The sequence below is a fragment of the Ranitomeya imitator genome, chromosome 5 (genome assembly GCF_032444005.1).
Source record: "Ranitomeya imitator isolate aRanImi1 chromosome 5, aRanImi1.pri, whole genome shotgun sequence".
In the NCBI taxonomy this organism is placed as follows: Eukaryota; Metazoa; Chordata; class Amphibia; order Anura; family Dendrobatidae; genus Ranitomeya; species Ranitomeya imitator.
Window position 1 is genome coordinate 622,372,780 of NC_091286.1, and position 13,548 is coordinate 622,386,327.

Genomic DNA, 13,548 nt, shown 5'->3' on the forward strand with positions numbered 1-13,548 from the left:
ATTTTGAATGGGGCGAAAAGGGGGGTGATTTAAACTTTTATATTTTATTTATTTATTTTTTAAATTTTGTAACTTTTGCCGTGCTTCAATAACCTCCATGGGAAGCTAGAAGCTGGCATAGCCTGATCGGCTCTGCTACATAGCAGCGATCATCAGATTGCTCCTATGTAGCTGAATTACAGCAAGACTGCATCAGTAACCATAGAGGTCTCAAGGAGACCTCAGGTTGTCATGCCGATGCATTGCTGACCCCCGATCATGTGACTGGGTCGGCGATGCACGCATTTCCCGTCCGATAGCTGGAAGCGGTGGTTAAATGCCGCTGTCAGCGTTTGACAGAGGCATTTAACTAGTTAATAGCGGCAGGTGGCTCACGATTTTTTGACCTGTTGCCCTTTTGTTGTAGCAGTTTCAAATATGTTATGCTCGAGCAATGGCAACTACACCGCACTGTTACCTAAACAAGCCTGCCCAGTCAAGAGTTGGTGCAAATTGATTAGCAGGACCCGTTCCCTTGATCACATCAGCAAGCTGTTGACTTTGGACTACAGTAGGTCCCTGACAACTGCCTCCTACGTCCCGACATCCACGACATTTGTTTTGATAAGCTCTATTGTTATTACATTTGCAGATGACACAAAGCTAGGATAGCTAATACAAGAGAAGATTCAAAAAGATCTAGACAAACTGGAACTGTGAGCAGCAACTAACAGAATGATTTTTAACAGGGAGAAATACAAAGTACTACATCTGCGCAAGAAAAATGAAAATTACATATATGGAATGGGAGGAATAGGACTAAGCAACAGCACTTGTGAAAAAGACTTGGGTAGACTAATGGATCATAGACTGCACGTGAGTCAACAGTGTGATGCAGCAACAAAAAAGTAAACACAATTCTGGGTTGCATTAACAGAAGCTTACAGTCTAGATCACGTCAAGTAATTATCCCCCTCTACTCCTCCATGGTCAGGCCTCATCTGGAATATTGTGACCAGTTCTGGTCACCACATTTGAAAAAAGACAGGAAAGAACTGGAGCAAGCCCACAGAAGGGTCACCATGGTTTGCCTGTCTGCAAACCATGTTCTATGAGGAACAGTAAGAGGATTTGGGAATGTTTAGCTTGCAAAAGAGAAGTCTCTGAGAAGAGACTTAATAGCGGTCTTGAAATATCTTAGGGGCTGTCAGTGTAGAGGGATCAGCTTTATTCTCATTTGTACAAATAAAGACTGGAAGCAATAGGATGAAACTGAAAGGGAGAAGATGCAGATGTAGATATTAGAAAAATCCTTTTGACTGTGAGGATGATCAATGAGTGGAGCAGGCTGCCACGAGAGGTGGTGAGTTCTCCTTTAATAGAGGTCTATAAACATAGAGGCTGGACAGACATCTGTCTGAGATGATTTAGAATCCTACATTGGGCAGGGGGTTGGCCCTGGAGGTCCCTTCCAACTCTATCTTTCTATTTCACATGTTCATCATGCCAAAATAATGACATTGCACCAGATCGGCCTATCAAAGTAACAGATGCTGGGAGGTAAAAGATGTCCATCCATACTGACATGGCTGATGGCTTGGGTCCTGCAAATCAATTACCACTAACTCGATTATCCTCTTCATCTTCCATTACTTTAATTTAGGCACATAAGTGGCAGTTCACTAGCCTTGCAGCACTGGGGTCCTGGGTTCAAATCCCACCAAGGACAACATCTGTAAGGAGTGTGGGTTTCCTCTGGGTTCTCCGGTTTCCTCCCACATTCCAAAGACATATGGAGCGCCCGCCAGAGCCGTGGGGATACTCTGTACCGGGCTGGTTCTTAAAGGGGGCGTGTCACGGCAGCAGTGACCCGGTCCGTGGCCCTGGGCATCCAATAAAAGGGTAATAAAGTTTTATGGGATAAATGTTTGACACCACCAGTGGTACTCGGCAAATGTGAGATGTTAGCTGACGCTGTTTGAAGAGACCGCTGGGGCTGATGGTGATGCAGCAGGGTTGGTACAGCTCTCCACAGGCAGAGCTTTAGTCCCAGGGCACTTTGATAGTATTATGGTGGCGATGGCTGTTGTGGTAGTTGTAGTGCAGGGTGGATTGCGCAGTAAATGTGTGAGGACACAGCGGGGTGCAGTTTCCAATGCTTTACTCACAGTTCTTAGTTGCCACAACCAGGGTGATCCAGCCAGCTCTGAAGCAATTTGGATGCTCTTTCCAGAACCCTCTTTCATATGTCCTTGCCTGTCCGTCTCTCTGCGCTGGCTTCGCCTCTCCTGCCCTGCGCCTGCCACATTGTCCCAAGCCAGCAGACTCGGACCTTGTCAGGCGGTGAGCTCTGATTCCCCCTGGATCCTATATGGCTGCCTTTTCAGCGAATGTGTGCAGATGTGACTGTTTCTTGCAAAAGCCACAGTCTCTGGTAATTTATCTGAGTCCTTAGTTTCTCTACTAAAATGGGGGTGGTCCCCTGACTGCGACCTGTTCCCTTCACCTGACTATAGTCAGTGCATGTGAGCCCCAAGGGTGGACTTCTCACTACCCATGCCTCTAGGACCCCTTCCTTCTCTTCTTTCTTTAGCTTCACTTTCCTTCAGTTCCCTCTCTTTGGGAACTCCTTTCTGTCCTCTCAGGAGCTGCAGACCCACATGTCTGCTCAGCTCCAGTTCTCTCACAATCTCCCTCACTTGGCCTCCTAATTAGCTCCTCCCCACCCACTCGTCTAACACCCTTAAAGGGAACCTGTCACCCCGTTTTTTCAATTGACAGGAAAGAACTGGAGCAAGCCCACAGAAGGGTCACCATGGTTTGCCTGTCTGCAAACCATGTTCTATGAGGAACAGTAAGAGGATTTGGGAATGTTTAGCTTGCAAAAGAGAAGTCTCTGAGAAGAGACTTAATAGCGGTCTTGAAATATCTTAGGGGCTGTCAGTGTAGAGGGATCAGCTTTATTCTCATTTGTACAAATAAAGACTGGAAGCAATAGGATGAAACTGAAAGGGAGAAGATGCAGATGTAGATATTAGAAAAATCCTTTTGACTGTGAGGATGATCAATGAGTGGAGCAGGCTGCCACGAGAGGTGGTGAGTTCTCCTTTAATAGAGGTCTATAAACATAGAGGCTGGACAGACATCTGTCTGAGATGATTTAGAATCCTACATTGGGCAGGGGGTTGGCCCTGGAGGTCCCTTCCAACTCTATCTTTCTATTTCACATGTTCACCCCGTTTTTTCAGATTGAGCTATAAATACTGTTAAATAGGGCCTGCGCTGTGCGTTACTATAGTGTATGTAGTGTACCCTGATTCCCCATGTATGCTGAGAAATACATTACCAAAGTCGCCGTTTTCACCTGTCAATCAGGCTGGTCTGGTCAGGTGGGCGTGTTCACAGCGCTCTTTTCTTCCCCAGCTTTCCGTTGGTGGCGTAGTGGTGTGCGCATGTCCAAGGTCCGAATTCCCTGCGCCCACGTGAAGACACAGCGCGCGATCTGCGCTGTCATCCCTTTCATCGGTGGGGGCGGCCATCTTCCTGGGGCCGCGCGTGCGCAGATGGAGTGCTCTGCTGCATGGGGCTTCAGGAAAATGGCCGCGGGATGCCGCGCGTGCGCACAAGAGATCGCGGCGGCCATTTTCCCAAAGCCGAGTTTGCATAAATAATAATCCCTTGACAATACGTCTGACATCGTTCAGAATAAACGCTATGTCGTCACAATGCCAACTTGGTTAACACCACTACAATTATATAGAGAGAAAAGAGGGCCATAACTAGTGAATGGAGAGGCGCAGGAACTAAAGAAAGACAATGCCGTATTCAGGAGAACAGCAAATATTATATTTATGGCAAATGGTGGATCCTCTTTAAAACAAAAAAAGCAATCAATTCTATATTGTCTCATTCTCTCCCTTTTATGACCTCTTTAAATAGTGATCATAAAAAAAAAAGAATAGTAGTGTCTAAAACCTTCCAACAGCTGCCGGCCGGGCGCCCATCGCGCCTTCAGACGACGGCTATTGGTTCTGACTGCCCCGATACTTGTTAGTTTTAAGATGACTGTATGAGGCCCTGTCAATAGATGGACATATGATACATGATATGGATGACTCGGTTCTGTGTTATTTGTATTTTGTAGGTTCAGAATATGAACAACATTATTACATTCCCACTGGATAGTTTACTGAAAGGAGATTTGAAAGGAGTTAAAGGGGTAAGTCCATTTTTTTTTTCTTTAATGTTTTATTAGTATCAGGACAGTGGAGTCTGAAATTATGGTAACAGTACGGAGTTTGTATATAGAATCTTAGCAGTACCGACTGCCATCTCCTATTAACAAATGGCTGGAAAAGTAAGCTGTACTGATGAACATAAGCTGGAGGGTCCATTATTAACTAAGTCACAGGACTGTGTATAAAAAGCATGTTAGAGGCAGAGTCTCACAAAAGCAAAGATGGTCAGAGGTCACCAATCTGTGAACAACTGCATCTAAAAATGGTGGAATCATTTCAGAAACATTTTCCTCAATGAATAATTATAAAAACTTTTGATATCCCACCATATACATTACATAAGAAAATATGGCTATAAGATTTCGGAATCATTGCATTTTTGTTTTCATTACTTTTTACAGAACGTTTCCAGTTGGGGGGAATTAAAGTTGTAATTCTCTTCTGCTGTTTAGCAGATTTTAAGACCTCCAGGCTAACGACCTATGTCTCTGTAATGATGACATCACTTTGTTTTATTAGAAATAATATTTATTGCATCGAATCCAGAATTTCCTCCATTTTAATTTTTCCTATCCAGCAATTTGGCAGTAAAGGGAGGCGTCTGCTTAGTGGTATATTAATATTGGGGGGATTAAATAATAAAGTCAAATAGTTTTAGCTCTTGAAGTAATGATCCCAAATGCGGAGGATACAGAATTATTATTTTTATAACTGACTTTGGAGCATTTACCCGTAGTCTAGTCTTCAAGTCTTAAGGATTTATTAGAATCCTTGACTAAATCCTGGATTTTCTGCCTTCCCAATCAGAGGGATATCCAATTTCAGATTCCTCTCCGGATATAACCTATAGCTGTGTATGTGGATTACACCGTTGACCTCCTGACTCTTTATGACTCGGCTCTATCACGTTTGTGTTACAGGACTTGAAGAAGCCTTTCGATAAAGCCTGGAAAGACTACGAAACTAAAGTGTAAGTTATTAACGGACTGTATCGAACTGGTAATATGGCCATTCATCTTCCCCTTTATCGCTGAGTTGTCTTCTGTGTGTGCATGGATTACATCTATACTATGGAACTAGGTTAAAAACAAACCGTTATTCACAAACTTCCATCCACTTAGGGCTTGAGGGCTTTGTAGCTGTAGAGTATGGTAGGAAGTCGCCACTTGTGATTGCCCGATTCTCGGTGATGACCTCGCACTTTACAATCTCCGGGTCTTCCCCCATCTCTCGCATGATTACATATTTGAACTTTAGGATAAGTCAGGGGTGTACACATTTTAAATTACCCTTTTATAGTCAAAAAGTCAGATCTCATCTCATGGTAGTTATGGGGGGAGTGTGAGAGCTGACATAACTATGAGATCTGGAAGGGTTTGCAATCATACCTACAGTGGTGTCAAAAAGTGTTTGCCCCTTCTTGATTTCCTATTCTTTAGCATGTTTGTCACAATTAAATGTTTCAGATCACCAAATAAATGTACTGTAAGTATTAGACAAACATAACACAAATAATCACAAAATGCAGTTTATAAATGAAGGTCTTTAATCTGCTTTAAAATGCTTAATAAAAACTAATTTAAAAATGTATCTATTAAGGAAAAATTAAATCCAAACCTGCAGGGCATTGATTGAAAAAGTGATTGCGCCTACCCCCATGCACTTAACATAAATTAACTGTGATTTATCACATCTTTGAGAAGCTGAATTCAAATTCCCTAGCCACACCCAGGCCTGAATACTGCCACACGTGTATTCAATCAAGAAATCACTTGAATAGGACCTGGCTGACAAAGTGAAGTAGACAAAAAGTGCATCAAAAGCTAGACATCATGCCGCGATCCAAAGAAATTCTGGAACAAATGAGAATCAAAGTAATAGAAATATATCAGTCTAGAAAAGATTATAAAGCCATTTCTAAAGCTTTGGGACTCCAGCGAACCACAGTTGGGAAAAAAAAGTGGAACAGTGGTGAACCTTCCCAGGCGTGGCTGGACTACCAAAATTACCCCAAGAGCAAAGCGACGACTCATCCAAGAGGTCACAAAAGACGACAACATCCAAAGAACTGCAAGCCTCACTTAGCCCCTTAACAACCAGTTTTTTTTTATTTTAATTTTTTGCTCCCCCTTCCCAGAGCCATAACTTTTTTATTTTTTAGTTAATGTGGCCGTGTGAGCGCTTCCATTTAAGGATTTTGGAGGCCACTATGCTCTTAGGAACCTTGAGTACTGCAGAAATGTTGTAACTTTGGCCAGATCTGTGCCTTGCCACAATTCTGTCTCTGAGCTCTTTGGCCAGTCCCTTTGACCCCATGATTCTCATTTGGTCTGACATGCACTGTGAGCTGTGAGGTCTTATATAGACAGGTGTGTGCCTTCCCAAATCAAGTCCTATCAGTTTAATTACACACAGCTGGACTCCAGTGAAGGAGTAGAACCATCTCAAGGAGGATCACAAGGAAATGGAAAGCATGTGACTTAAATAGGAGTGTCTGAGCAAAGGGTCTGAATACTTATGACCAAGTGATAGCTCAGTTTTTCCTTTTTAATTCATTTGCAAAAATTACTACAAATCTGTTTTTTTTTTTTCAGTCAAGATGGGGTGCAGAGTGTACATTTAATGAGAAAAAAGTGAACTTTTTTGAATTTACCAAATGGCAGCAATAAAACAGAGTGAAAAATGTAAAATGGTCTGAATACTTTCTGTACCCACTGTATGTACTCAATTGCGCTGGGTCCACTGGAGAGTCTCCACCGATCTTCTTGATGCCTGGCATTTGCGGCGGCACTGACGTCATGTCGACAGTGTGACTTTTACTCAGTGGCTCTGAAGGGGGTGGTCTGTCTACACTGGCAGATCTGCCCAGATCACGGATTGACTGTCGCTCTACGAAGTTGAAGTCTGTGCCAGACATTGGTGGGAGAGGCGGAGACTAGCTGGTGGACCCGGGAAAGGTGGATATTGCACAATTTGCGTTTTTTTTTAACCACAAACTGCAGCCTATGTAGAAACTGATTTGACAGGGGACAATCCCTTCAACTTATATTCTGCAGGCAGGGGAACCAGAAAATGCAATTTTTTTTATTTTTTTGTATAAATGTGGTTATTTAGTGTGTCATAATTGGGATGTAATCTCTAGTTTGGCCAAATCTTGTCTAAATGCTTTGTAATCGGAAGCTCTTGTAGCCTCTTATATTAGCCGTATAAATCTAGACCCATGTGGCTTTCGTTTTAGGAAGGCAGCAGGTTGCATGGTGTTTAATTACATTACAAGCGTTCATCAGCGCATCCAGCCAATATTGTATATTTCAGACAAAAATGCCCATGACCGAAATATGACCCTACTTTTATTCACTAGGGACCACTTGGCATCGCATCTCACTAGACACATGTAATGGGTCAGAAAGTGGACACTTACCCTTTAATTCCATTATCTGCTATATTTGGTTTTTGTTCTTTGACTATTGTCTAAAAGTGTAAAAGAACTAATCAGGATGGAATGTAAATGGACCAAAAAATTGCAAACTGTTATTACTGAGCATAAAAGAAGATGAAAATAATGCAAATCCCAAACTCGCAGTTAATTGCATGTAAAATCCTATAATCTTCTATTGGTTTCCTGGATACTTGCTAATATTTAACACATTTTTTTTTAGCAAAATTTGACATATCAAGAGGAAGAGAAAGGCACTAATTGCCATCTAGTGTCCATGCTCCTTCTCTGCTGTCAGATCAGGGTGCTGTGAGAATTGGGAGACAGACTGATTGCTGGGGAAGGGCTGAATGGGCTGCAGTTGTGAAACGTGTCCCTAGCAGCTGAGGGTCACATATGACTTATCTGGCCATGATACCTGGTGCAAACTTTCCCATTCATTGTTACTGGTGGTCCTTGGAGGGTGAGGGAACAATCATTCATTTAACACAAAAACCTTATTGAAACCATAGGCCATTATATTGTGAGTTCCTTTTAAATGATGCAACCGCTATGCTGCTGCTTCCATGTCATAGTAACATAGTAACATAGTTAGTAAGGCCGAAAAAAAGACATTTGTCCATCTAGTTCAGCCTATAATGTCCTACACAAAAAAAACCTGATTTTTTATTTTTTTTTTTAAATTGGGAGTTGTATATCCTCAAAAAATGCAATAATAAGCGATCAAAACTCACATCTATTATTAAAAGTATCAATAAAAAAGAAGCTCGGCACACAGAAGACAAGCTCTCACACACAGGTTCATCATTGGAAAAATAAAGTTACAAATCTACCTAAAAACAAACAAAAAAATAGATATTTTTTTCAATTGTATTTTTGAGGTAGTGCGAGATCCACCCCCCGACTCCCCTCCACCTCCAAAAAAGAAGAAATTAATTAATTTTTATTTTTTTTATTTTTTATTTTTTACAAATTTGAGTTTTATTTTAACCGCAAAAGTAAAATAAAAAAAAACCCCAAAAACTGTGTTCGATATTGCCGGCATTGTACTGATCTGAAGATTCGCAGTGACAGGTAATGATTAATCTCAATTGAGAAGTATAAAAGTTATGACTTCTGGAAGAAGAGTAAAACAAAAACTAACTTGCCAAAATGAAAAGAAAAATGTTAAAAAAAAAATGAAATACAACTTACTCTGGATCTTTTCCCACAAAACTTTATATTAATCTTTTTATTTTTTTCTTCCTTTTCTTAGGACTAAAATAGAAAAAGAAAAAAAGGAACATGCAAAGTTACACGGGATGATTCGCACCGAGATCAGCGGGGCCGAAATAGCCGAGGAGATGGAAAAAGAGCGAAGGTTCTTTCAGCTGCAGATGTGCGAGGTAACACGACAGGAAGGTCATGGAGGTCTCCTGTGTGACTTTCTCATCACTTTCTGTAGCCATAAAGTAGGCACGTGGCTCATATTTGTGGCCTGATTGTTATTACTCAGATATTATGTGTGGTAGGTTGACTGTCGGTGGTGTCCAACATTTGGGCAACTCCTTCTTAAATACCCGATGAAAACCAGAAAAGATTACACTTGACTCTTGCATTGGATCTGTTACAGTGATGTCTGCGCTGTAGCTCCCAGTGCTTGTGTGACGTTATTATGTCATGTAAGCACTGCTGTCAGTCGTCAGCCACTGACTACCTGCAGCCTTTACTTTTTCATCAAAGAAGAATATTGATTAGCCGAAATCATGTCACCCATTGGGAATAATGGCAACAATATAGTTGTGGTTGCTCCTCTTTGGGAGGTGAAAATACGTTTTTTATTTTCTGTGGACACTAAATTAAGCCGAGGTTATCCACTAGTGGACTTCCCCTTTATTGCCTTGATCTCTGGTATCTGGTGGTTTAGGGCCTAATTCCCATTTTTCCAGTGATTTTTGTGACTGGTAACCTCACTGATGTCCAGTAGTTTAGCACCTTAAAGGATTATTCACATCTTGGCAAGTTCTCATCCATCTACTGGTAATCTGACACATGAGACCCCCATTAATCCCAAGAGCGAGGCTCTGAAGGTTCCTCCATTTTAGGTCAGCGATGATAATGACCACTCTATTCAATGTCTATAGAACCACCGGAGATGGCACAACTCTGTTTTCTCTAGCAGTGCTATAAACGGTGAATGTTTATGCGTGGCCATGGCTCTATTGAAATGGTGCCCTTCAGAGGAGCTCCTTCTTCAGGAGAGTTGGGAGGCATAGAGGTCCTTCTGCAGGAGTAGGTGGGAGGCCTAGAGCTCCTTCTTCAGGAGAGTTGGGAGGCCTAGAGGTGGAATCTCCAGAAATTACCACGCTATCCTGCCAAGATGAGAATAACCATTTAATCTCTTGATACAGTGCCTTTTTTTACTTTATTTCATAAGATTTATTGCGCCACTCCTGGTTGCTTTGGGTTTTAGCACCTCAGTCCCTGGTATCCGGTGGATGAGTGTGCCCCAAGTCCTGGTGTCCAGAGGTTCAATTCATCTATCCTCGTCTAGTATTTCAGCTCCTTAGAGGCTGTCAGTCAAGTAGGAGAAGGTGGTGCTAGGCGGGGAATAGAGCTGGAGTGACAGAGGCTACAATAGTCCTGAAGCCTCATTTGCATATCAGTTCAGATTCTGATTTCCCAGTAATATAGGACCAGACTGGTCATGTTACCGGTATTGCTGGACTTGTCTTTGAAAGGGCTACATGTGCATATAATTTGAGAGGTGAAATCCTGCTCATAGATTCCCTTTAAATGCATGTACTTGGGGCTTAAAATACATTTTTGGAATTGGGCTTCATTTAAAATAATTTTTGCACCTTTTGGCTTTGTTTCCCTTTCCATTTTGCTTTGATATGGTCTGCGGTTCATAAATCAGCTGTGAGGAGCTAAAAAAGCAGAGGAGTACCAGTTCATCAGATCGTAATAGTGAGCTCGCTGACAGATCACCAGTTATCTCATTCTGCAGCCAGAAATAGTGCAACACCCAGGCTGTAGAAGGAAAACGGTGCAACATTTTTAGTACAACCCCATTGCAAAAATATTTTTTTTTAGCCCCGAATACATGCATTTAAATGTAAAAAAAAAATGTCTTCAAAGTTAGACAACCCCTTTAAGAATAAGATTATAAATTGCATCTCTTGTAGGTCTTTTTAATGCTACAGGGGTCTGTTTAATGAGCAAAAAAACACAGGAATTGGGGTTCTAAAGCTGGAACACTGTGGCGGTCTGGCATGACTGTGTGCCGGCGTGACAGCCTCCTGTCGGAATATGCCACCTTGTAGCTTGCACCAGCAGCGGATGCAATTATTAATACTGAATTTTCCTTCAAACTTCCAACAAAAGTTTATGAACTTTTTTAAAAAAAATGAATTGAAACAAAATGTTCTATTTTTTTTTTCCCCCTGGTTTTGTGCTGCATGTGCTTTAGCATAGTGATATACTTTTGTATGGTGCATTTCCTCTTTTATTTGCCCAGCGGTTGCCCGGGTAATAAGGAGAACTGTCTGGCGCTGTCACTTTATAGCATTATTGCACGTCCATGCGTGTAACAATAGGTCCCCAGATCTCCTGCTTGTCGCTTGTGATCATCCTTCGGGGGTTGATGAAATGTAACGAGATTTTCTTGTGTTGCAAAAAGAAAAAAAACAAACCTCGAGTTAAAATGTCCTTTCGTGTTTCCTGTCTGACAGTACCTGCTGAAAGTCAATGAAATAAAGATCAAGAAAGGAGTGGATCTGCTGCAGAATTTAATTAAGTACTTCCATGCCCAGTGCAAGTAAGTGGCGCTTTCTTCACCTCCTTGCTGCAAATCTTTCAGTTCCTAAAGATAAGGTTTGTCAAGATGTCATCCCCGGTAAAAACCTACATGTCAGAAATGGCAGCAGCAAGACCGAAATGCGTCATGTTCTCCAAGTCCAATTTGCCCTTTATTTATCTCCAGGATTAGAAATAAATATATTACTGTAATATTACTCAGGCCAGGGACTACAGTGGCGCCTTTTTTTTTTTTTTTTTTTAAAGGAGGTAATTTTTATATCCTGCTTCTAATTTATATTAATTTGTCTTGTAAAGATTAGTGATGAGCGAGCGTGCTCGGATAAGGGGTTATCTCATGTTTTGGTGCTAATATGTTCGAGTCCCGCGGCTGCATGTCTCTTGATTTGCAGAGATCCGCTGTATGGTTTTTGTAAGGGACAAGCCCCTATCTTGCCATACCTTTTTCTTTCTTACCCGCTTAGTCGAGTACAACTCTCGGTCATTCTGTCCATCACCGCTCTCCAGGAAGTTCTATCCCACGTTTCTTGTTAATGTTCATACTCATGTCACTCCCGATGGTGTCGATCCAGCAGATTCATTGACATCGTCACCGTCTTCTTCTGCCACTGACCGTTGCCCAGCATGACTTCTTTATCCAACGACTGGCTCTGCATAACATGGCCAAAATAACCACATTTTTGTTTGGTTATATTAGCTTCCAGTGACTGTTTTGGCTTGACTTGGTCCAAGACGTCTCCGTTGATCCTCGCTGTCCATGGAATCCGTAGAAGTCTCCTCTAGCACCAAAGTTCAAATGCTTCAATTTTCTTCCTGTGAGCCATCTTGAGTGTCCAGGTTTCACATCCAGATGTTGCTATTGGGAAGACGATTGCGTTGACCAATTTGTATTTAGTAACAAGGGTGATGTCTCTGCTCTTCCAGACCTTGTTCCTGCCGACCATTGCATCCCATCCAAGTGCCATGTGTCGCTTGACTTTGGGTGTGCAGTCGCCATCGCAGTTGATCTTGCAGACAAGGAATATATAATTCTCAACCAATTCTGTCTCCTGATAGTTGATGATGATGATTTTCTCACTCTCTTCTTTATCCCGCAGAATAAGCTTCACCAAGTCCTTCTTGTGTGGCAGTACCACTGCGTCAACATGGAAACATGTACTGACCGCTTGCCTTTAAATTGTGCTGTTAAAGAAAAACTTGTCATTAATGCCTTGCACCGCAGCCAGTTATGTGTTTTTGACACCTTTCAATATGCTCCTCAGGGGCGTGCACTAAAGAAAAGTGAGCAGAGTAAGAGGCAAGGTCTAGACTGTCATCCCCTGCTTTACAATTGTTACACAATTTGACAAAACTCCGTTCACTAAATTAAGTTAATTAATACCTGGTATAAATTTAGACCCACCAAATTTACCAATCTGCTTGAGCCTCTTTGATTAAGCTAGAGCATTTCAAGGTTGTCTAAATGCTATGCAGTATTAGTAAATCAGTCCAATGTTTTCAATTTCCTGTGTGTTTTTTGTGTGCTATTTTTCACTTAATTATCCACATAAAAAATGCAATTTTCAGCTTTGCTGTATAGACTGGGTCAGAATTGACAGAGGGTAGAAATACCTTTTGTATATCGATCTCTTCCAGATCCCTGGGGGAGGGGATTGTCATCACCTTTCCGTAGACTCTACTCTTTCAATTTCCTTCCATTTGTTGCTACTGCCATAAAGCACATGCCACCTATGGCAATATACACTGTATGCAGGTAGTCTCTCTCCAAAATATGCCGCCCTCCAGGATGATGAAAATATGTTATTCTTTAGTTTAGTAGATATATTTTTGGAAAATAAAAATGGCGTGTACAGAGTAACTGTGTCTAAGGGGGGGATATAATAAGCAGAGAAGAAAGATGTGGTAAGTCATTACACTGGAAAGCTCAGGGGGAGCAGATCGTGTGAAGCGTCCGCAGTGTCCCGATTATTTGATGGCAGCTGTTATTTCTGCTGATGTGAGAACTCGTCAGATATGTGACTATTTCACCTGTGTGAAGACAACTATATAGATATCCTGGTGTGAATGAGTATTAATAGAGCAGTTACATATCACTAA

The 13,548-nt window shown here is 41.8% G+C and overlaps 1 protein-coding gene across 2 annotated transcripts in view; it reads left to right on the plus strand.

Annotated features, from left to right (window-relative positions):
- Positions 1-13,548, plus strand: part of ASAP2 (ArfGAP with SH3 domain, ankyrin repeat and PH domain 2) — a 216,162-nt gene that overhangs the window by 121,892 nt on the left and 80,722 nt on the right. For both annotated transcript variants that reach the window (XM_069728066.1, XM_069728067.1), the window contains exons 4-7: positions 4,124-4,198; positions 5,138-5,187; positions 8,909-9,038; positions 11,367-11,452. In XM_069728066.1, the coding sequence (XP_069584167.1) occupies positions 4,124-4,198; positions 5,138-5,187; positions 8,909-9,038; positions 11,367-11,452 (341 nt within the window). The remainder of the gene's footprint in view (positions 1-4,123; positions 4,199-5,137; positions 5,188-8,908; positions 9,039-11,366; positions 11,453-13,548) is intronic.